This window comes from Scleropages formosus, chromosome 1 (genome assembly GCF_900964775.1).
Source record: "Scleropages formosus chromosome 1, fSclFor1.1, whole genome shotgun sequence".
In the NCBI taxonomy this organism is placed as follows: Eukaryota; Metazoa; Chordata; class Actinopteri; order Osteoglossiformes; family Osteoglossidae; genus Scleropages; species Scleropages formosus.
The window spans coordinates 24,865,595-24,886,071 of NC_041806.1; the positions used below are offsets into that span (position 1 = coordinate 24,865,595).

A 20,477-nucleotide genomic window follows, 5' to 3' on the forward strand; every position below is an offset into this window, starting at 1 on the left:
CGCACCGTAATGCAGTGCCGTCCTAGAACAAGCACTTGGCAAGAACCAGAGCATCAAACTCCAAACAGCGTCAAGGCCTGACTGATGTGCACTTGTAAAATGACATCTCAGGCCACACAGGTGGCAGGTAGGTACTGCTGTGAAGCTTGACAGTATGACAGGTCACAGAAATGCTTTGCCCCCAAAAAAGGCAACTCAGGGACAGGACTTCACGGTCAGATTGAACCTCCAATGAAAAACATGCTAGAAGCAGGTCGGTTTCGATGGACATCACCAGCAGGGCTGTACCATTTTCCAGAGGGTTCTGCCACCACCCCAGTCAGGCTGTTACTCAGAAGAGTCATGAACACAAGAGAAATGATACAGAACCTACACCCCCCTGTGGACCACACAAGTAAGTGCATGATACACTTGAGAGGAAGGGAACCGGGGCTCAGTTGTCCCATCTTCTCATCTCCCTCAAACCCGAGTTTCTTAACTCCCAGTTACGTCTCAGGTGAAAGTGTACATGACCAAAAACCTTTCGGGGGGGAGAAGAATACCATGAGTTAAATATGCATCTTCAGTTATAGCTATGTATATAGAAATATCCTCACACACATACAATGTCTACAAACCGCTTGCCCCAAGTGGGGTCGTGGCCAGGCTGAAGGAGGAGGGGACACATCCGGAAATATTACTCAAACTGTTAAATTTAGCTGAAAAAGTGACCCAGGACTCCAAACTTATGGTGTCTTGCCGCAAGACCATTTGCCACCTGTGACAATAGCCAGATATATTAACACACACATCCTGAGCAAGGTCGCAGCAAGCCAGAGCTTAACTATGTGCATCAATTAATATAATTGTTAACACTACATTCCACCAGAAAAGGTAGCACTCAGCTACAGCATTTGTCATTTTACATGACACCTTTACACTGAGCCTTCAGTTTTACCTTTGTACAGTATAGGAATATCAGTATTAAGAAATTTCCAGAAATAAATTTGATGCAGAACCTCCAGGTGTATATTTACATATCCGCTGTTCTAGCATTCCCGGTATACAGTGCACCAAGTTGTACTAGTGCCTCCCACTGACTGAGCTGTGCATTTGAACTTGGGTTCCAATCCTACCCATCTGTGTGAATTTTGCATATTCTCCCATATTCCAGTTGGCTTCTTTCTTACCAAGAAAGGTTTGCGATAAATCCAAGAACCTAAACTGCTCCCAATGTGTGTATATGTACTCAAGTGAGCGGGTGCGTTACATTGTTCTAGTGTATCCATGGATGAACGACTGCATGGAGTTCAGTGCAATGTATCCAGTGCTTTAATTTACCATGGACAAAGGCATCAGCTCAACCCTAGAAAACATGTTCATTGCTTTAGAGAAATACAACCGCTAGTTGAATAAACAGTTGACAAAGGTGAACAGTGCAGAAAATTTAACATCTCAAAAAAGCACATTAAATTTGAATTTCAAAATATATTATTTTCTAGAATGCTATACATTTATACTTTAAAATCCAGACAGAACCAACCTACACTTTCTTGGGGGGTGTCAAATACAAATACCATACATCTCAGCCTATTGATATTCCTAGGAGTGTTAAAAGAACTTTAACTGAATGTTGCCCCTTCTATAAGTAGTACTAAAGAGCATCTACAGGTAATCTGCAAAATCCCAAAAATGAACTACAAGAGATCTTTGCATTCCAGTGTATTTAATACTGCACTGCAACAATAAAGCAAAAGGACATACTTAACACCTTGAGCAGTCACAGGAAGCAAGTGCTAATGTCATGTGACCAACTGCTCTATGTTCCACTGTCAAGTAAATATGTTATGGATGATGTAGAATGGAATGTAGAAAAGCACTTCTGGTACAATTAGAAAACAGAGGATGTCTAAGACAGTCAGTGCTACTTCCTCTTTTGAAGGTGTGTTCTATGTTCTGTGCTCTGTGCCAAAATCTCCTCTGTTTTTGCCAAACAGTGTTCTTGGGTTTCAACACAATCACTGCTGTTCACTTTGCTGCCAAGGCCCACTGAACCAGCAGTGCTGGAATTCTCAGATGTGGAACGGGTGGGGTTCCCTGGTTCACTGAGCTGATCGCATGTCTGCATCGTGCAGGTTGGTTCTTGGGGCTGCAAAGCAAAGAAAACGCGGTACATAGCTGCTTCAAGGGGTGCCAAGGGAGAAGAGGCAGAACCAGTCAGCATCATCCAGACCTGTGAACCAACAGGAGGAAACCAGAGGAAGACTTATCAATGTAAGCAGCAAAAAATCCCATTCCTATAAAAACAGATTCTTGCTTTACTTAAAACCTCATGGTAGTTTAAAGACCTATGGACCCTTGATAGGTCCCTCAAAACCAAAATCATACTCTAATTGTAGAGAGCAGGAAAAGCCATTTCAAAAGCTTAAAAAGTTCTGCCTCTCCTACATCATGGAAGTAAGGGCTTACAATTGTAGTGAAGGGTCTGGAAAAACTAACACTGCTTTCCCAAAACACTCACTTCAGCTCAAATGCAATGCTGCTGAACGCCACCATTTTTCTTCCCTTCATTGAAAGAAGTTTTTGTGAAGATATGGTAAAAAACATGGGACTGACTCCATGAGAGTAGCTCTCCAGTCAATGAACTAGACTGATGTACCACACAATTCCCCAATAAGTGGTTTCCAGACCTTTTAAAAACACTAAAAAAGCAGAGGAAAAGCAACTATGTCAGCCAGACTAGACTTTGCTATTCAATGTGTGCCAGCATTTTCTGAACAATTGTGTTCAGCATGACACATTTATTCATTTAGAAGTGTATAAACAGAAATAATTAAGTAGCTTAACAGTGCAAGTTGTTTTGTAGAAGTGTCAGATATGAGTAAATGGGAATGAAAAGATGCCTGGTGCTACAGGGCACCAGCACTACCTTCTGTGCCACAGTGCTGCCAACAAACAGCATAAAACAAAATGAGAAGCAACAGCAAAGGAAATGGGGAAGGTTATTTGAGCAATTTTGAACATTGGGCATGAATCCTGGATTTAAAGGTCCAGAGCTATTTTGCCATTACTTTTTCTGTGTTTAGGAAGTGTAAGAAATTTTGCAAGTTTGGTGGTGGGAAGGGTCGACCTTTTCACAGAAAAGTCTCATCCCCTCCCAGTTAAATTTACTAGGTTTGTTTTACATTACTGAATTATAGAAGCTTGTATCAACTACCTAGAAACAACTGGAGAGAACAAGGGGATCAAGTGGCTTCCAGAGATACCTGGCAAAGACGAGTGTTGGAAAGCCCATAATACCTTGCTGTAGACAAGGAAGACTGTGTACACAAACACGAGGTGGTGCTCTTCAATTGGGAGTCTCCCAGCCTGCTGCAGTGTGAAGAGCACCGCTCCCATCAGGGTGACCTTTGTGGGACTGCAAAAACAGGTCAAAGTGAGGCGAGAGAACCTTCATGGCACTAATTCACTTCAAATTGCATTCCGTTTACTTTTTCAGAACTATGATTAGTTTTTTTTTTTTTTTTTTTTTTAAAATATCAGGAGACAGACAACAGGAAACCTCTGGCCTAGGACCATTAACACATGTGGTCAGGGCTTCATGCAGCCTTCACCCCCCCAGACCAGTGAGTTTCCAAAGGACCCAAGCCAAGATTCTCTAGAACACTTACTAGGACATTTTCAAAAGCTCGTTGGTCTCTGGCTTCCAGACTCCCCGAACCAGCTGCTCAAAATTCCCGATGAGGCCGCTCCCAGCACCTGAAAGGAGAGCGCAACAGTTCACTTGATCCAGGTGAGCTTTGCATTCCATGTGTACTAGAGTATTCCTACCTGGTGTTAAGCATAACTAATTTAAGGCTGAAATCACAAGCCCAGAAAAGACATGAAACTGGCAAGAATTTTTCCTGAAGACAAGACAAAGTAGCTGAAAAAGTGCTTTGCAGTCCTCCCCTTCACACACTTCAGAGACGATCACCTCTTGCCCAACCGACAGCAACCATGACCAGTAGCCCATCCTTGTACTGACTGCGGGCTTGTGTGACCCCTCCTAGAACTTTCCAGGTGCGGGACACTTCCTTCATGGAAGACAGAACCAGCCTGATGGGCAGGAAGGCAGCACACCTGTAGACCAAGTCCAGGGGGCAGTAGAACACCAGGTACCTAGGAAACATGTGTGCCGTGTACACTTGTCAGTGTGACACGATGCATACAAGGCCATAAACAGCAAGAAGTTTGCACTGAACATTCCAGATCACCCACCAGACAAGAGAAGCCAAGAGCACACTGCCAGTGTTGGAGAGGGGGGCCACGGAGGGCTGAGCCAGCATGAGACCTGAGAGAACAGCCCCTCCGAAGCAGTGCAGCATAGCACTGAACCAGCAGGCAAACGGGCTATGCCGGGCCACGCCCACTGCACCTGCAACCAGAGCGCCCCAACATGAGTTCAGTCCTGCACAGCCGGTCTGCTCATAACAAAGGCACAAAACAGAACCCCAAAAGGGAAGCAGTAAAGCCTCAAACTATTGCACATTTCATTCTGGCCAAAGAATGAAAGATAGCCTGCTGCTATAGAACATTCTCCTCTGCCACCAAGTAGCACAATTATACTAAATATAAATGGACAACACCAGTTTACAATCAATATTTTATGTCAGCAGTTTAAATATTGTATTCTAATATTAAAGATAATTATGAAAAATAAATCTGCAATGGGGTCTACTGTTAAAGGTTCTTGGAATAGTTCCAAGTTGGACAAGACACTTCTGTCCTCTTGAACCACAAAAATTCCTTTTTTGATCTAGTTCTGGAACCTGGGCTCATTACTTCTACATAACAGAAGAGTAAATATTGTAATTCTAAGAGCCACACCAGAAGTTCCCTCTAAATATATGGATGAAAATGGAAAGTGTTCCATTCTCAACATTCCATCTGCATGACAACTCAAAGGAATTCTGGAACATCTAAACATCCTTCTAGACCTTATTGAATAGCACCACATGATCACACCTGTGAAATACTGAAATATTGTTTGGACAAATGAGAAATGTCTCCATGTACGGCATCTCACCATCTGTCACTGAGCATTGCCTATAAACTAATAAAACCTTACTGGTATAAACAATTTAAAAGGGGTTACTTCTCCTGAAAAGACACTGCAGTGGATCTCTCTCACCCACAGGTTTGTGAAAAGTGCCAGCTGAACTGTGTATGTTGGGTTTATGCACTCAGTTGAGTCAGTTTCCCCCATATATAATATGAGTGAAGTATCCATACAGCAGATAAGGACTATATAATACAGAGATTGATTTGAAGACAAATTCATAAAGAGGAAGTGCTTATTTTAAAATGACTGGTCACAAAGAGTACTCATAGTATGGCAAGATACATTATTTCCAGTCAGGTGGGGGAAATATACATGGCCACTGCTTCAGCGTTTCTATATACCAGTTTTTTTTTTTTTTTTTAAATTGCTTTTATGCACAGCACAGGGTCAAAACAGTGTACAACTACACACAAAAAAACCCAAGTGTGCTTAGGGTCAAGGGGTTACAATTCCCCACACATGTGATCATGCAGCACTTTCCAAGAAGTATGGTAAATATCTTTATACGTCACCATCCTAACAAAGGATCTATTGCAGGCAGTTTGAAGGTTGAGTACTGCTGTGTACTACACCAAGTACTAATGTAGATGTACTGTAGTGAAACACGCCAATGAAGCAGGAGATTCCCCAAGTGAAACTCAGTCCACGCCCGATGTCATTAAGGCGTTTTCTTCAACGCTTCATCAACTCCAAACCTGCAGGTTAGTTCTGACTCAATAGAAACTACTGAGCAAACCTAATATGCTTTTACCGTTTTCTACAAAGAAATGAATGGGAACTAAATGGCACTGAAGACTGAGTTTCCTTCCTTTTTTGGAGTGGAAGAGCATGAGTGCTTCTCAGCCTCTTGACATTCCTCCCAGAGCCCTCAAAGAAACCATGTCCAAAGAGCTGAGCCTACAGGCTCTCGCCCCATTTGAGAGCAAACCCATCTGACCCATCCGCGGAGCATGTCATCTTTGACAAGAACATTGCAGCGTGTTTAACTGCATCTTGAAGTAGACACCGATGAACAAAGACCGTTCTTCCATCTGTATGGTGGGTGTGGGAACAAACCTACAGACTGGATGTATGTTCTTGACATCTGGGGCCCACTGGAGGCGTTACCGCTCTAGAGTTCAGGACAGTCTCCTAAGCACTTCTACCCTTGGCTATTCTTTATCCAGTGCTAAATTTAAGCTCAAGAGGTGGCCAGCAACATTGACAACTGAACACATTTATTTGCTAGTAAAATGTACATTAAGCAGAAGGAAAGACAGCCAAGCCCCAAGACCAGATGATGAAAAACTGTCCTGAAGATCAGAGGGAAGAGAGTACAGCTACATGGAAACCATAAAATTAAATTAGTGATGAACATTGCCTGGAAGAACAATGTAAGATGTGGTTAAATGTCCTTTAAGGGTTCAGCTATGCTCAGTTAGTGGCCCCTCCCAGCTACTCAATGAGGATCTTCAGACACAGGAAGCGTCATCTTACAGAAGATCTCTAACCCCCCTACGCACGTTTTTAAGGTCAGTCCAGTGAAAGAACATGTTCAACAAGAGAGGCTGACAGACCAAGTGGCAGGCAAACCAAACAAGGCAAAGCTCTTCTAGATCTCAAAATAGACCAGGTTCAATGGCACAGCAAAACAATAGGGCACCATCTGTCTCCACCAGCAGAGTCCAATTACAGCCGAACACAAATGGGCAAACGGGGCACAATAAACACCGACATGTGTCAACATCGCAAGTTCTGTTCAACACCGCAGTTGTGTTTCTCAAAGCAGCGAGGAGCCTAGCAGTTATGGATGCAACCTGTGGATCAGAAGGTCAGAGGTTCAAATCCCCATCATCCTGCTTGAGCAAGGTGTCCACCCTGATTAGCACCACAACAAAATTACCCACATGTTGAAGCATACAGCAAAGGGGAAGCTTCAGGTAAATGAAGAGTAACAATTTGTACTTGTCCCAAGAAAGTGATTATTAACACACAAATTGGATTTTCTGCACATAACCTGATGAAATTATAGTTTTAATGTCACCATGAGGCAAAGCAACTTTACCATGTTATAATGAAACGCGGTCAAGTTCAGGCACAGAAGTTTTAAGAGCAGATTTACTGGTGTTACTCGACCATTTACACAGCTAAGTACCGTACGGTACGGTTACCCTGCCAGGGCGCTACAGCAGGACCGATCGGATGGGATTCGAATCACGTGGAACATTAATACTTCGAAGAAGGACCGTGGCCGGCGAAGCTGGAGTGCCCTGCAGCCCCACTCCAGGCGCTCCGAGACGACGTCGTTATGAAATATGAGCGTCCTTCACATCCTTCCTTGCTTCGCCTCAGCCGGAGGCGAGCCGTGAACGAAGCAGCAGCGCCAGGCGGCGCGCCTCCCGAAACCATAGCAACGGGGAAACGCCACAGCACGCGCCGCGAGCGGGTTACCTGGCTGCTCCCTGAGCGCCACCGTGGACGCGACGTAGTGCGCCGCGTCGAAGAGCGGGAACATGGGCAGCGCGCTCACTGCACGCGAGAGCGCCTCGAGGCGCAGCAGCACTTCCATGGTCCTCGCGGGAGCCGCGCGCGCATCAGCTGGACGACTCACAGAATGCGCTCAGCAGGTGCTTCTCCACAAAGTCTTTCTCGCCCCCTCCGCCACGTAGGCTAACTTTAACTTGAGAACAGTTTTCAAACACACTCCTCCTCACTTCCTTCCCCCTTACGTTAAGTCGCGCTCTTTGTTGTTTCCGCTGGAATGCGCTTTTGTACAGAGACTCGCGCCGCGGGTCACGTGGTGCTAAGCGCAGGAACCAATGAGCGCGCCCGGGGCGCGTGTCGATCACCGCTGTCGTTGACGGTCGGCGGCGGTTAGTAAATTGGCTGTGGAAATGCGGCAGGTCACGCTCTTTTGGCAAGTTATATACATGATTCTTCGTTGTAAAAGTGCGCATTGCGAGTAGCGCTGCTGTCTCACAACGCCTGGGTGGTGCGCGAAAACGTGATGTAAATCAATGAAAGTATGAAGACAAGATTAAGTGACTAAAACCTGTAGTTGCTGTTTTGGAGGCCTTGCAGGGCTGCAGAGTGAACAGAAGAAAGTAAAGTAGGGATAATCACAAAAGGCAGTATTGCTCTGGGAGAAATTGTGAAAACACACACGCTGTCTGAAACCGCTTATCCCAAGCAGGGTCGCGGCGAACCGGAGCTGAACCCGGCAGCATAAGGCGTAAGGCTGGAGGGGGGGGGACACACCAAGAACATGGGATGCCCGTCCGTAACAAGACACCCCAAGCAGGACTCGAACCCCAGTCCCACCAGAGAGCGGGACCCAGCCAAACCCGCTGCACCACCGTGCCCCCTAATTATGAAAACACTTTTAATAATTCTAAGCAATACACATACATTTGTCCAACGTAAGATGTAGCTTTTGTGAGTCATTTTGCAAAGGTAGGTATGCTGCCCATTAACTATTTAAGCAATTAAACAAATTTTCCTTGAATCAGTAACATTACTTAACATTGGCCTGGTGTACTGCTGATTATCGCAAGCAGGTGTGTTTTTGCAGGATCGTATGTGCTTAATCACATAAACGGGTGGCAAACAACTCTTAATCCCAAAGGAAAAGGCACCAAAATACTGCAGTGTATATACACAACAAAAACCCTAGAATGAATAAATGAATGAATAAATAAATACATACACACACACACACACACACACACACACACACACACACACACACACACACACATTTTCAGAACCGCTTGTCCCATACGGGGTCGCGGGGAACCGGAGCCTACCCAGCAACACAGGGCGTAAGGCCGGAGGGGGAGGGGACACACCCAGGACGGGACGCCAGTCCATCACAAGGCACCCCAAGCGGGACTCGAACCCCAGACCCTCTGGAGAGCAAGACTGTGGTCCAACCCACTGCGCTACCGCACCCCCTCAAATAAATAAATAAATAAATAAATATGATACTGAGACAAAGACAGAAGTGCTGGCAGCTCAGTACTACTGAGACAATAGGACCAAACAGCCTGAGGTCTCCTCATGGAGCCTTGTAGATGCTGGTGTATCAAATCGCAGGTACTTCTTCCTAGAAGAGCCCAATGATGAAGGTACCCATCACTTTGGCTGCAGAGTGATTGTCTAGGACAAATAGGAGTTTGAGTCCTTCTCTCCACTGCTTATGACACTTTTTCTAGAGCAGTTTACAATTATTTACCCATTTATACAGCTGGGTAATTTTACTGGAGCAATTTAGGGTAAGTACCTTGCTCAAGGGTACTACAAACAGAGGTGGGAATTGAACCGACAATTTTTTTTACCCAAAGGCAGTAACTCTAACTGCTATACTACCAGCTGTCTATTGGTACTTCCCTTTAAGAGTCTCCTGTGGAGAGATCCAGTGTTTACATTTTAAAATTCTTATATTTGAGAATTACAATAATCGTATTAAAAACATGTTTTGACCCACTTTTAAAAAAATCTAATAATTAAAAATGATAAAGTCATCATTAAATTTAAAGCTTAAAAGAACTGGGATATTTTCATAAGGAACCAGGTTTCTTTCACTTGTTTCCTCAGGGATCCTTGAAACAGACGAACAAGGTATGATGTCAATTTGACAGCTGTTCTGGGACCGGTGGTGTTGTGTGGAAATGAATAATTCAACGAAAGGCGGAGGTGTATGAGCTGATCTGGGATCAGGAGATGGACAAGCGATGCTGCTTGCTGTACAGTTGCTGTACAGCTCGCTGTTGCGAAGAGGAACGCGTTGCTTCCGTAACAACGCTGTGAGTTTACCGTAACTACAGTATACTTTTAACATTTTATTTAAAAAAAAAAAACCACGAGCTAATCTGCGTGTCCGAGTGTTTACTTTCACTTCACCGTCTCGGAGAGTTATTGTCCTTCAGTACATGTTTGTCCTTGTTCCTGGACTCAGTTGATCACGTTACTTCCTGATGGAAATAAACATTATAACACGTGTTACTTTTGCTTGACAGATTTCTTTAATTTGCTCTTCTTTTCTGTTATTTCCGATGATTAAATATCGGAAACACTACAGTCGTTTCGAGCTCCACATTCGATTCGTCATATTGATATTCCCCAATCCACACAGTGATGATTTCAACGGGATGTCATTTAAATTAAAAAAACAAATACATGTTGATGTTTCTGTCGTAATTTGCACGTCCCTACAGAAGCGAGGAGTAACAAAAGAAAAACGAGAACTAATTTCGCTGATCTCCCAAGTACATATGCAGCATTTGCTGCTGATTTCTTGAACCATTTGAAATTCCTTGTTATCAAAGCACAGTAACGCAGTTCTGAAGGGATCTGAGCCCCCTGTCTGTCTGTCTGTCTGTCTGTCTGTCTGTCCCCTCTCCCTTGACCATGTGCCTGTCTTGTCTCTCTGCTTGTTTGCCTAGGACCATCAAAAAGTACCAGGTAGCACAATAGTTAGAGCTGCTGCCTTTGGCCCTAAAGGTTCTAGGGTTTAATCCTAGCTATAGTACCCTGAAGCATGGTACTACAGTAAAATTACCCTGTATAGATGGGTAAATAATTGAGTTTCTTTGCAGAAAAGCATCAGCTAGGTGGATGAATGTAATGTAAACCTGTGGTGTAAAAGGCACTTCATGTATGTTCACACCCTCTTAAAAAACATCATCTGATTTATTACTGACTCAGACTGGGAAAGCCGACTGGGAAGAGCAGGCTTGATCTGTAAAATCTGCGGAAGTTAATGCGTCGAAATCTCATCCGATAATATGTGTGAAGGCTTGGAGAAAAGAAATAGACTGTATGTGTCAACATAATGAGATGTAAAGAAACAAGTCCTGTTGTAAAATCATGCTGGTGCTACAGGTGTTGAATGAACCGTGAACAGTCACATGGTCGTGCCTTTCAGGAGGCACACAGAAAGAAATGACACACTAAGCACGGCCTGCATAGTCACTTTGTTTTGTTCTGGATAGAACCTGCATTTGTATAGCAGGTGGTAACAGGATGTTTTGTGATTCTCTCCTCATTCCAGGTAGGACAGGTGGTCTAAAGAAAGGCTGTTTGAGGAGAGCAAACATGAGTATCCTCCCCAGGTCAGCTTCCCAGTCCCTCCTCCTCTGCTGGAAACATGTTCAGCCAGCAGCCTCCCTCCCTTCCTGCTCTCTGGGACGCAGGCGGCAGAGATGGGAGACAGGAACTGAACTTCTCGGTTTCACATGTGGCACATTGCGGCCCAGTACAGGCTTCCGTAGCCAAAGTTGGCAACGGCGGCTGGTTGGACTGCGTTCAGGACCCGGTGGGAGAAGATTAAGCTTCTCAGCAACAGCGATTGTAAACTCTGCCCCTTCAGCAGTTCAGCCCTACCTCAGACTCATGAGGCTGGATAAACCCATTGGTGAGTGACTCCTCTCCCTCTTATATTCAGTCAGCTATCACACATATTTCAGCTGATTTGTATAATTGGTGGAAAATGGGAAAACCTAAATAATGGAGCAGAAAATCTCTGAAATGATGTAAAACAGAAGTTATGCAGTGAGGACAGAAAACATTGTGTATGTGTGGCACAGGCACATGGCTGCTCTATTTGCCGTGCACATGGAGCATCGGACTGGCTGCAGAACCTGGATGCCTCCCAGACCTGGCCATGCTCACGCTCTTCGGTACAGGAGCCGTGCTCATGAGAGGGGCCGGCTGCACCATTAATGACATGTGGGATAAAGACTTTGATAAAAAGGTGCCTCTTCTGCCATGTTGGTACTGCAGCAACTCGGGGAGGTGTGTTGTGTGTGTTCATCACCCAATAATGGTTCTAATATGTGCAGGTGTCCAGAACAGTCAGCCGCCCGATTGCCGCTGGACAAGTCTCCCAGTTTCATGCTCTTGTCTTCCTGGGAGGTCAACTGACTGCAGCACTCGGAGTTTTGCTCTGCTTTAATAATTACAGGTACCGGTCCTATGATGCTTAACTTTTGCTGTTTTACATACTGTGGGTTTGAAAGGTTGTGTGCAATATAGTTGAACACTTAAAATAATTTCTTTGCAGCATAATTCTTGGTGCTGCTTCGTTGTCACTGGTTGTCACTTACCCCCTGATGAAAAGGATCACATACTGGCCTCAGCTTGTACTGGGTATGTCCTTCAGTGTGAAATTTTGACGCCTGAGCTTTTAAATTCGTCATTTTATTTATTAATTGTGTGTGCTTCAAAAAAATATAATTTGAAAATGGCAGCATTAGTTATATGGTAATCCATGCAGTTTTGTTTCTTAGGTCTTGCCTTTAACTGGGGAGCCCTGCTGGGATGGTCTGCAGTCATGGGTTCCTGTGACTGGTCAGTATGCCTGCCGCTGTACTTCTCTGGTGTGATGTGGACGCTGATCTACGACACCATCTATGCCCATCAGGTAAAGCAGGCAGCAAGAGTTTGACTGCTCTGCTAGAACCATTGTGATGCTTTGCCGCCAACACAGACAGAACTGGCAAGCATGGCATCTCATTCTCCAGGACAAAGTGGATGATATCCTTGTGGGGGTACGATCCACAGCGCTGCGCTTTCAGGAGTGGACCAAACCATGGCTGAGCACCTTCAGTGTGGCGATGTTAGCAGGGCTGACCCTGACTGGGATCAATGCCCAGCAAACCCTACCATACTACGTGGCTGTGTCTGCTGTGGCCGTACATCTGGCACATCAGGTGGGAGCAGCTCTGGGTGGAGTCAAAAAATAGAAATTTTAAAAAAAAAAAAGGGGGGGCTAAAATGATAAACCTGCTCTCAATCATAAATGTGACCTCTGCAGCCACACTGGTTATGCTTTAAACCTCCAAATCAGGTATTATGCACTCTTGGGCCCAAGACTTTGAGTACCACTAATAAATGCATTTTGCCTTATCAAGGAAGGGTACTTTTTCAGTCCTTCTTAAATAACCTTTATATTCCTTCTCTTTTCCTCTCTCAGATTTACACAGTGAATATCAGTAAGCCAGAGGACTGCTGGAAGAAGTTTGCATCTAATCGCAGTCTTGGACTCCTCTTATTCTTAGGAATAGTTACTGGAAATTTATGGAAGAAAAGGATTGACAACACATTAGAAAATGCACAGAGTGAAAAATAAATATAATTATTAAATTCAAATATTTATTGTTTTCCCTTATTGTAATATCTTGTCAATAAATTCTCTGTATTATGACATTCTCATTTAAGAGCAGGTTTCTTACAGCATGATGTGTGCCAGCAGGTGGAGCCACATAATCTCTATTGACCACATAATATTTTTGATCACTACACTGGCACACTTCTTTGTTGGACGGTGAACTGTCATGTGTCACAGAAAATTCAGTAGTATCTAATTGCTGATGTTTGTCTGATCACTCCCTCCCTTGTAAATTCACCTAAACATATTTCTACTATGTGTGTTGACTGGGTGTCTGTCTCTGCACTCCCAGCACAAACTGGATGGATTTTATGTGCAGTTGATGTACCGAAAATAGCCCAGGTGTCATGTCACATCTGCAGTGGAGCTGGGAGAGGTGCCCGCTAGGACTGTGTCTGTTACCTCAAGGAGAAGTTCTGGCTCTTCTCCGAGGGCTTGAAAACCAGAAGAAAACATGTTGCTCCACAGACCCAGTAATTTCACCACACTAGGGCTGAAGACAGCACCAGAATAACTTTCCACCAAGAGAGACACACCAATGAAAATGGGTACAAGGAGCAGGATGTGTTTGTGTATTGTGTCATAAGTGGGGCAAATTGACCTTACATTTTTATACCAGGCACATCATGAAAAATGTCAGCAGTATGTGGAGCACAGGAAACCAGCTCGCACGCGATCGACACAGCAACCACACAGAAGAGATGTTGCGCAGCTCCACGGCAACCACAACCCACGTGATAACCAACTGTGTTTGTGCCCAGCTGAGGCATGTGTACACCAGTCTCTTCCCTGGGGAGGATGCCAGAGGGCGCAGTCGGCGATGCACTCGGTAATCCGCCTGCACCGCTGCAGCCCAGACCAAGAAGCCCAGCACCTGGCCTGGATGGAGGCCGTGCCACCAGGCAGAAAACCCAAAGGTCAGGGCTAGACGTGCCACTTTGCACCTCTGAAACACCAGTCTGCGCAGCCACGCAGCCGTGGTCCCGTTCCAGCGCCGGGCATACTCAGACAGCCGGCTGGACCTCTCCACTGTCCAGGGCTCACCGTCAGACATGCTGTCCCAGAGCGGAGCTCCGCTGTGGCCGTGGCCTCCGAACCCCAAACCGGCTGCATTGTTGAGAGCATCACTCAGGGCCCAGTGGGAGTAGTACCTCATCCTCAGAGCCACAGACATGGCCCACACCCATAGCACCTGAGTGGGGGCCCAGAAGGGGGCCAGGCCCGGTGGGTGAGACACAAGGAACCCTGTGAGGATGCGTCTGGCCCATTCCAAAGAAAAAGCCATGAGACATTTGAGCAGGACAGGCCGCAGAGGAGATGGAGGGGGAGGGGGGACGCTGCCACTTTTCTCCACAAAGCGCACAAACTGAGAGAAGGAGCACAGTGGTCCACCCAGCAGGCCTGGGAAGTAGAGGGTGTAGCTGAGATACGGCAACGCTCCTGCCACGCACGTCGGCGGCACAGCCTTGCCTTCCTGAAGATCCATGGACACAGAAGTGGCCCTCTGGGTGAGCAGCATCATGGCTGACATTGTGAGGAGCAGCCTGGGGGGCAAGGGAGTGACGGCACCCTGTTAGCGTGGCCCAGCACTCAACTCCTTTCTGGTTAGGTGTTCACAGCCTACATGGCCATGTGCCTCATCGCAGCGCTGATGTGTAGCTCAGACATGATTGTTCACGCCTGAAAGCCTAACCTGTCCTCTGAGCAATGCTACACTACATTTTCTGTTATTTTTGGTATGACCTCCTAGGGGACTGTGCCGGCAGCATGTGTGTGCAACCATACACACAGTCTGAACACACTGTTTCATGACACACAATTGCAGTGACACAGATATTAAATAACTGCAAGGCACCAGTAAAAGGTTTGTCTCTGATTCTGGTGATGTCTGATCGGCATAACCGTGGCTCAGTTGTAGACAGGGAGGTGAAGAACATCAGAAGCCCCTCCCACTCCTAATGGGAGATCTCAGAGCGAACGGCGAGTGGTGAATGCGGTACCTGGTGTTGGACGGCTGCAGGAGCCAGTACTCCTGGTACTGGATTAGGAAATGCCAGAAGGTCTGCCAGCACATGAGAGTGCCCAGCACCCAGGGGTGGACGTTCCAGGGCCGTAAGGAGCAGAAAAGCAGCACAGCCCAGAACGCAGGGACCAGCAGCAGACAGGCGTAAGGGCCCATGGTGACGGCAGCCAGTACACACCCCCCCGACATCAGGTAGACATATCTGTCCGATCATTATGCAGGAGACGGGGGTTTACCGTAGGGGACACTGACACTGTATCTAAAGTAGCGCCTCTGATGGCTTAAAACATCAAATTAACTGATGTTAATCAGTATTTCATAAATACATAAATACATCAGTATTATGCAATTAATTCTAAACAGCAGATATAACACTTTCAATTACTGCCTACAATTAACAATGACTGTTTTATCTTATTCTGAGTCCAAACATGAGTTTAAATTACGGTAACCTGTAACTAACAACAATGTTTATACAGACAGAGGAACATGTTTAATGGAAGTGGAAGTGACACTTACCTGTGGGTCAAGGTGAGGCAGTCCAGTCTGGCCAGGATGTAAAATAGTAAGGCAAAAGGGATCGAAAAGAACTGGTACAGCAAATGCGGGGATTGTCGAAAAAGCCACCGAATAAAATCCATTTCATCCTCATATATGGTCATATGTTATGATAATTTCTTTATTTCTGTGATGACATACTGAGGTGTCTGGCTTGAAGTCTGCCGCAGGAATCGGGTCTCGCTATTTGGATGAAACGGTTGGTGTGTCTACTGCCATATCTCAAATGGGAGGAGGATGTGGACGAGGGGGCTATTTATAATATTACCAGGGAAGAAATGGCACTGTGTATCACGGCTTCATTTAAATTCCTGTGGGACCAAAGAAAGACCATTTATCATGTTTGCTAAGAACACAACAAACATTTTTGCCTACCATTTGAGTAATTTTTTTTTTTTACTTTGACTGCTCCAGCAACATAATATGTATACTCTGTTTTTGCCTCCTTTTCTGTTGCAATATTTGCTATTGAGAATTCCTGATACTCTAGTTAACAGTGAAATTACCATTGTATTGTCTGTTTAATGTTAACACTGATGAACAAACATATATCCGTGATGTTTATTTTTGCTCTTGCCTGTTAGAGTCAAGGGGGATGTGGTGGCGCAGCAGGTTTGGACAGGTCCTGCTCTGTGGTGGGTTTGGGGTTTGAGTCCTGCTTGCGGTGCCCTCCGATGGACTGGCGTCCTGCCCTGGGTGTGTCCCCTCCCCTTCCAGCCCCGTGCCCTGTGTTGCCAGGTTAGGCTCCGGTTTGCCGTGAACCTGCTCAAGATAAGCGGCTTCAGACAGTGTGTGTATATTACAATCAAACCTAAGAAAGTTGAATCCAAGGCAGTTTCAATTTCAGTATAGTTTCTCTAACCCATATTTAACTGCTCCATTTAGGATTATAAAATAATTGATATTTTTACCAGTATAATCGCCGTGAAATTAACTTCTTTTTTAGCTAAGTACACCATTGCATCTTAGGGTCCATTTTTTCAATTTAGGAAAGTAAAATTAATCCAGCTCACTATGACTTAACATTTTGCATAGAGGTTTGCGCAGGAGGACTCATCTGTGTGACGTTATCGTGTGACCCCTTCACAAACTGAGTGATTAATTCATGGTATTCAGCTGGTTATTACTGTATCATTTTGTAGGTCCAGGTACATTAATAAGTATAATAATCTTGTTCTGGGCAATGGTTGCACAATCAGTAACAATTTCATATGACTTTTCAAAATGATTTTACACTATAGTCCATGCCTTTCTTTCGCCTAAATACCATTGTTTCAAGATCATTTATTTCTGTCTTACAAATCACTCAGCCCTGCATGATCCTAAGAGTCAAACGAATTTTGTCATTTATTTTCATTTTAGTTCTCAGCTTGGTAGAGAAACTTTGATCTTAAAGACAAAGATATGAATACAAGAATGTTATACAAGCACAGCCCCGAAAAGAAGAAAAGCATTTTTTTCTGAAGAAAACAGGCCTTAGGAGTCACAGTAACTGGAACCAGCATTGCAAACAGCTAATAAAACAAAGGCTGAAACAATGGAAATATTCAGTTGCTTTTATGACTGTTTTAATGCGTGCTTAACCCAAACAGCATGACTTAGCCAACATAACACACTCGCCCGGGGTGGGGTGGGGTGGGCTTCAACAGACAGCAGCTGCGCACTGAACACCGCACCCATTCCCACTTTATAAAGGGTGAGGCCTCGGAATAGGTAATAGCAATCCAGGTAGGGTAACCCGTTGGCAGAGATAATTGCCACCTGCTAACACATCTGAGGCCGTTCCTGTCATCACCCAGGAGCCAAGTGAAGACATTGTCTGCCTTTCCTCTTTTATTCCACAGGAACTTACTGTTTTATTCATGCATGCGGCAGAATACATTGAGTAATTTAAGATCCTTCTCTAAGGGTACAACAGCACGGTCCCTATGGCAACTTGAACATGCAACCATGTTTTTTTTATACCTGGTAACTTACAGCATGCTCTCAGAAACCTTGGCTTGTCCTGGTACTTTGCTGTGTAAACCATGACCTCAATAAATATCAAGTTTCAATAGGATGCTTTGAATCCTGCCCATCCAGCACTCCCTTCCCCAGCTTTTATTGCACCTCACTCCTAGACTACAGAACAGCCAAGCCCTTCCTATTGCACAGTGAGGGGGTGCCAGCTAATCTGAAATTAGCACCGAATGATCTTTAACTCCCACATGTTGTTGAATTGTAATTATCAAATGAATATCTTAACTGCTCAGGGTGCTGGTGATTGGACAGTAAGACTGCCACCTACACCCCCTACACAAAATAGTTATGTAAACTGCTGTACAATAATACCACACAGGTTGGCTCATGGTGAGATTGCATCAGACTCAGATTGGAGATGTTTATGGTTTTTCGTTACTTGTTTGTGTGGGACTGCCTCGCGGTCAGTATGCTCCTATCATTGGTAGGAGCTGCATGGGTTGAACTGCTCTCTAGCTGGAACTGTCCAACACTCAAACTTCAACAACTTAATTTAGTCACCAGCAGCTACAGCAGGAGCTACAAAGTACAAACTGCAAACCAAAAACATCATGTACAGTAAACGGATATTTACAAAACAAGATTGCCCCTTAGAGCAGTGCAGTGCCACCAACAGCAGAAGCCTGGAGAGTAACTACAGACCAGGAGATGTTACTGCTTTCTAAAGGCACCAAGGCAGGAATATTTAGAGCAACTACAGGAGCTGAAAGAGGTAGAGAAGCACCGTGCCCATCTAGCAGCCTCGTGGGTATGGGAACTGGGCAACCGATCTGGAAGATCACAGGTGTGTCCCTCGGGAAGAGCACACAGCACCTGCCTGGGAGAGCTTCACTGAAAAGTCCTACAGGATGGTGCTTGGAAGGAATCAGCATGGCTGTGCCCAGCACAAACAAGGACCAGAGTGGTTGTCAGGGGCAGGTTGGTATGGGAAGAGCCCTCTTTGATACATTGAGCGTTCTAGACTTTCACTCCATCTGTCAAACCAAACAAACCCACAGAACAGATTCTTCAGAAGCCTCTACAACATGACAAATTCAACATCCTCACTAGCCCAGAGCTAGTGGTCTCCAGTACCCTTTCTGATTTAAGTGGCAGGCACAGCACATCATTTTTACCTAACTTTAAATGTGCTGAAGAAACAAGCAAACAAACAAGAGCATGTGTTCTGATGAGTCTACTGCTTCTATTTAAACCCAGTCGTCAGGTTCTCATTCATAAAATTCTATGAAGACTAAAACAACACAAGTGAAGATTAGTCCTCTACTGACAAAAAGACAAATAGCAACTGTAAGAAGTTGGGGGCATTGAAACCCACATTCTGCTATGCAAGACTGGGAGATTAGTGTGAAACAAGACAATGTGACAGTTTTAGGGTTAGGTTCAATTTGACAAACTAGAGCTCTGTTTTGTAATAACTAGAAAGGTGTTTCCCTTTTCTTTCCTTTGTGTACTGAACAGCATTTTGTGTTACAGCTTGAATTGTTCAAACATGCTACAAATTATTTAGCATGAGACCAAAAGCAAGAAACCAGTAACTCTACCTGCTGAGATTTTAATAGTCGGACACACCCCTGCATGGTACAATAACTAAGAATTTATTGGATATCTGAGTAAAGCAACATAAACCCAGAGAAAATGCTGCAGCCTTTTACTTAGGTGGCCTTCCTTGAAGATAGGATGTTCGCTTAGCTTTTATTTTAGTTTATTTTAGTTAAGGTTGCTTGTGGGGAAAAGGACTGAAAGGCCAGAATTTGCTGCTACCAGAAATGTAAAATATCTGATGCCTTAACAGTTGCAAAACTTAGGGCGTTTTTTATTTTTTGTAATTCATCTTTCCGCATAGGCAACTTAAAAATGTGAACTTTGCCGCAATTAACTACATTACATTTAAACCATTTTCCTGTTTATTCTTTGTGTACAAGGTAGTTTTGGACAAGAAGTACCCTTCACGTCACTCCACAAGGGCCAGTGATCAGAATTACTAACTTGTCACTCATCACCTTCATCAGATTAAGGAGTAACTCCCCAAGAGTCTTAGTACTGTCCATTGGGGGGAGGCGGGAGTGTCTCGCGCCGCGAACCTTCACGTTACAGAATCATTTCCCTTAACCATCGCGCTACTGGACGGGACTCCCTTTACCAACAGGCAAAAAAAAGTCCTGAAGCAGACTTTTTTCACACACATACTCGGTTTTACGTGTTTCTAATTACGAGTCTGCGACTGAGGAGGAATGCGCGCCGCGTAACATTGCTGTCTGTCCCCTTTACACTGGACCAACAGCTTCTTTTATTCTTAAGAACTCAAAGGTACGTTTGGAAATGGCAAGTTTTTCCATCACAGCCAAGACCAAATAACTGTAGTTAGGGGGGAAAACTTTGTGATTGCCGACCGATAACTCTGCACAAACCACCTACGCCCGCTGGAAAGTTGTAACATGAAAGCCGACGCCCATCGCTTTTATACCCGGCGGGCACGTGGGGACGCGTGACTCCGCCCCTCAATGGGGGCTTGACGGTACGTCAGTGAGACTCGCTTCGCTATTGGATGCTTCCCGTGTGATAAGGGGGCGTATTCATAAACCACTCTTTTAACAACTTGGTCCACTTCTTTGTTGAGAGTTTTGCGTGACACCTGCCACAAGCGG

At 44.9% G+C, this 20,477-nt stretch overlaps 3 protein-coding genes across 5 annotated transcripts; 1 reads left to right on the forward strand and 2 right to left on the reverse strand.

The window, feature by feature from the left end:
• Positions 1–1,293: 1,293 nt before the first annotated feature.
• Positions 1,294–7,813, reverse strand: LOC108930941 (trimeric intracellular cation channel type B-like). Of its 3 annotated transcripts, none has more exons than XM_018746437.2 (6): positions 7,514–7,813; positions 4,240–4,396; positions 3,956–4,140; positions 3,651–3,738; positions 3,280–3,397; positions 1,294–2,212 (listed from the first exon to the last, which is right to left on the reverse strand). In XM_018746437.2, the coding sequence occupies exons 1-6, from the start codon at positions 7,629–7,631 to the stop codon at positions 1,904–1,906; spliced, it is 975 nt and encodes a 324-aa protein (XP_018601953.1). In that variant the 5' UTR covers positions 7,632–7,813; the 3' UTR covers positions 1,294–1,903. The 3 variants fall into 3 exon arrangements, with proteins under 3 accessions (XP_018601953.1, XP_018601954.1, XP_018601955.1); XM_018746438.2 differs by lacking the exon at positions 7,514–7,813 and adding an exon at positions 7,234–7,459; XM_018746439.2 differs by lacking the exon at positions 7,514–7,813 and adding an exon at positions 7,128–7,200.
• A 1,979-nt stretch (positions 7,814–9,792) lies between these two features.
• coq2 (coenzyme Q2 4-hydroxybenzoate polyprenyltransferase) lies at positions 9,793–13,213 on the forward strand. The gene is made up of 8 exons (XM_018746474.2): positions 9,793–9,867; positions 11,115–11,477; positions 11,650–11,816; positions 11,905–12,026; positions 12,126–12,211; positions 12,352–12,485; positions 12,586–12,774; positions 13,038–13,213. The coding sequence occupies exons 2-8, from the start codon at positions 11,159–11,161 to the stop codon at positions 13,191–13,193; spliced, it is 1,173 nt and encodes a 390-aa protein (XP_018601990.2). The 5' UTR covers positions 9,793–9,867; positions 11,115–11,158; the 3' UTR covers positions 13,194–13,213.
• Positions 13,214–13,842: 629 nt separating this feature from the next.
• Positions 13,843–15,917, reverse strand: mboat4 (membrane bound O-acyltransferase domain containing 4). The gene is made up of 3 exons (XM_018746459.2): positions 15,775–15,917; positions 15,233–15,457; positions 13,843–14,776 (listed from the first exon to the last, which is right to left on the reverse strand). The coding sequence occupies exons 1-3, from the start codon at positions 15,915–15,917 to the stop codon at positions 13,843–13,845; spliced, it is 1,302 nt and encodes a 433-aa protein (XP_018601975.1).
• Between the last annotated feature and the right edge of the window lie 4,560 nt (positions 15,918–20,477).

Bases quoted from the DNA above. Each gene is read 5' to 3' on its own strand.
- LOC108930941 (XM_018746437.2), bottom strand. From the start codon at position 7,631: ATGGAAGTGCTGCTGCGCCTCGAGGCGCTCTCGCGTGCAGTGAGCGCG. The intron at 3,398-3,650 runs GTAAGTGTTCTA...CTGTTTTTGCAG, and splicing joins GAGCTTTTGAAAATGTCCTA to TCCCACAAAGGTCACCCTGA. The intron at 2,213-3,279 runs GTATTATGGGCT...GTTGGTTCACAG, and splicing joins TCTTCCTTGTCTACAGCAAG to GTCTGGATGATGCTGACTGG.
- coq2 (XM_018746474.2), top strand. From the start codon at position 11,159: ATGAGTATCCTCCCCAGGTCAGCTTCCCAGTCCCTCCTCCTCTGCTGG. The intron at 11,478-11,649 runs GTGAGTGACTCC...TGTGTGGCACAG, and splicing joins GAGGCTGGATAAACCCATTG to GCACATGGCTGCTCTATTTG. The intron at 12,486-12,585 runs GTAAAGCAGGCA...CTCATTCTCCAG, and splicing joins ACACCATCTATGCCCATCAG to GACAAAGTGGATGATATCCT.
- mboat4 (XM_018746459.2), bottom strand. From the start codon at position 15,917: ATGACCATATATGAGGATGAAATGGATTTTATTCGGTGGCTTTTTCGA. The intron at 15,458-15,774 runs GTAAGTGTCACT...ATGATCGGACAG, and splicing joins TGCCTCACCTTGACCCACAG to ATATGTCTACCTGATGTCGG. The intron at 14,777-15,232 runs GTACCGCATTCA...CTTGCCCCCCAG, and splicing joins CTGCAGCCGTCCAACACCAG to GCTGCTCCTCACAATGTCAG.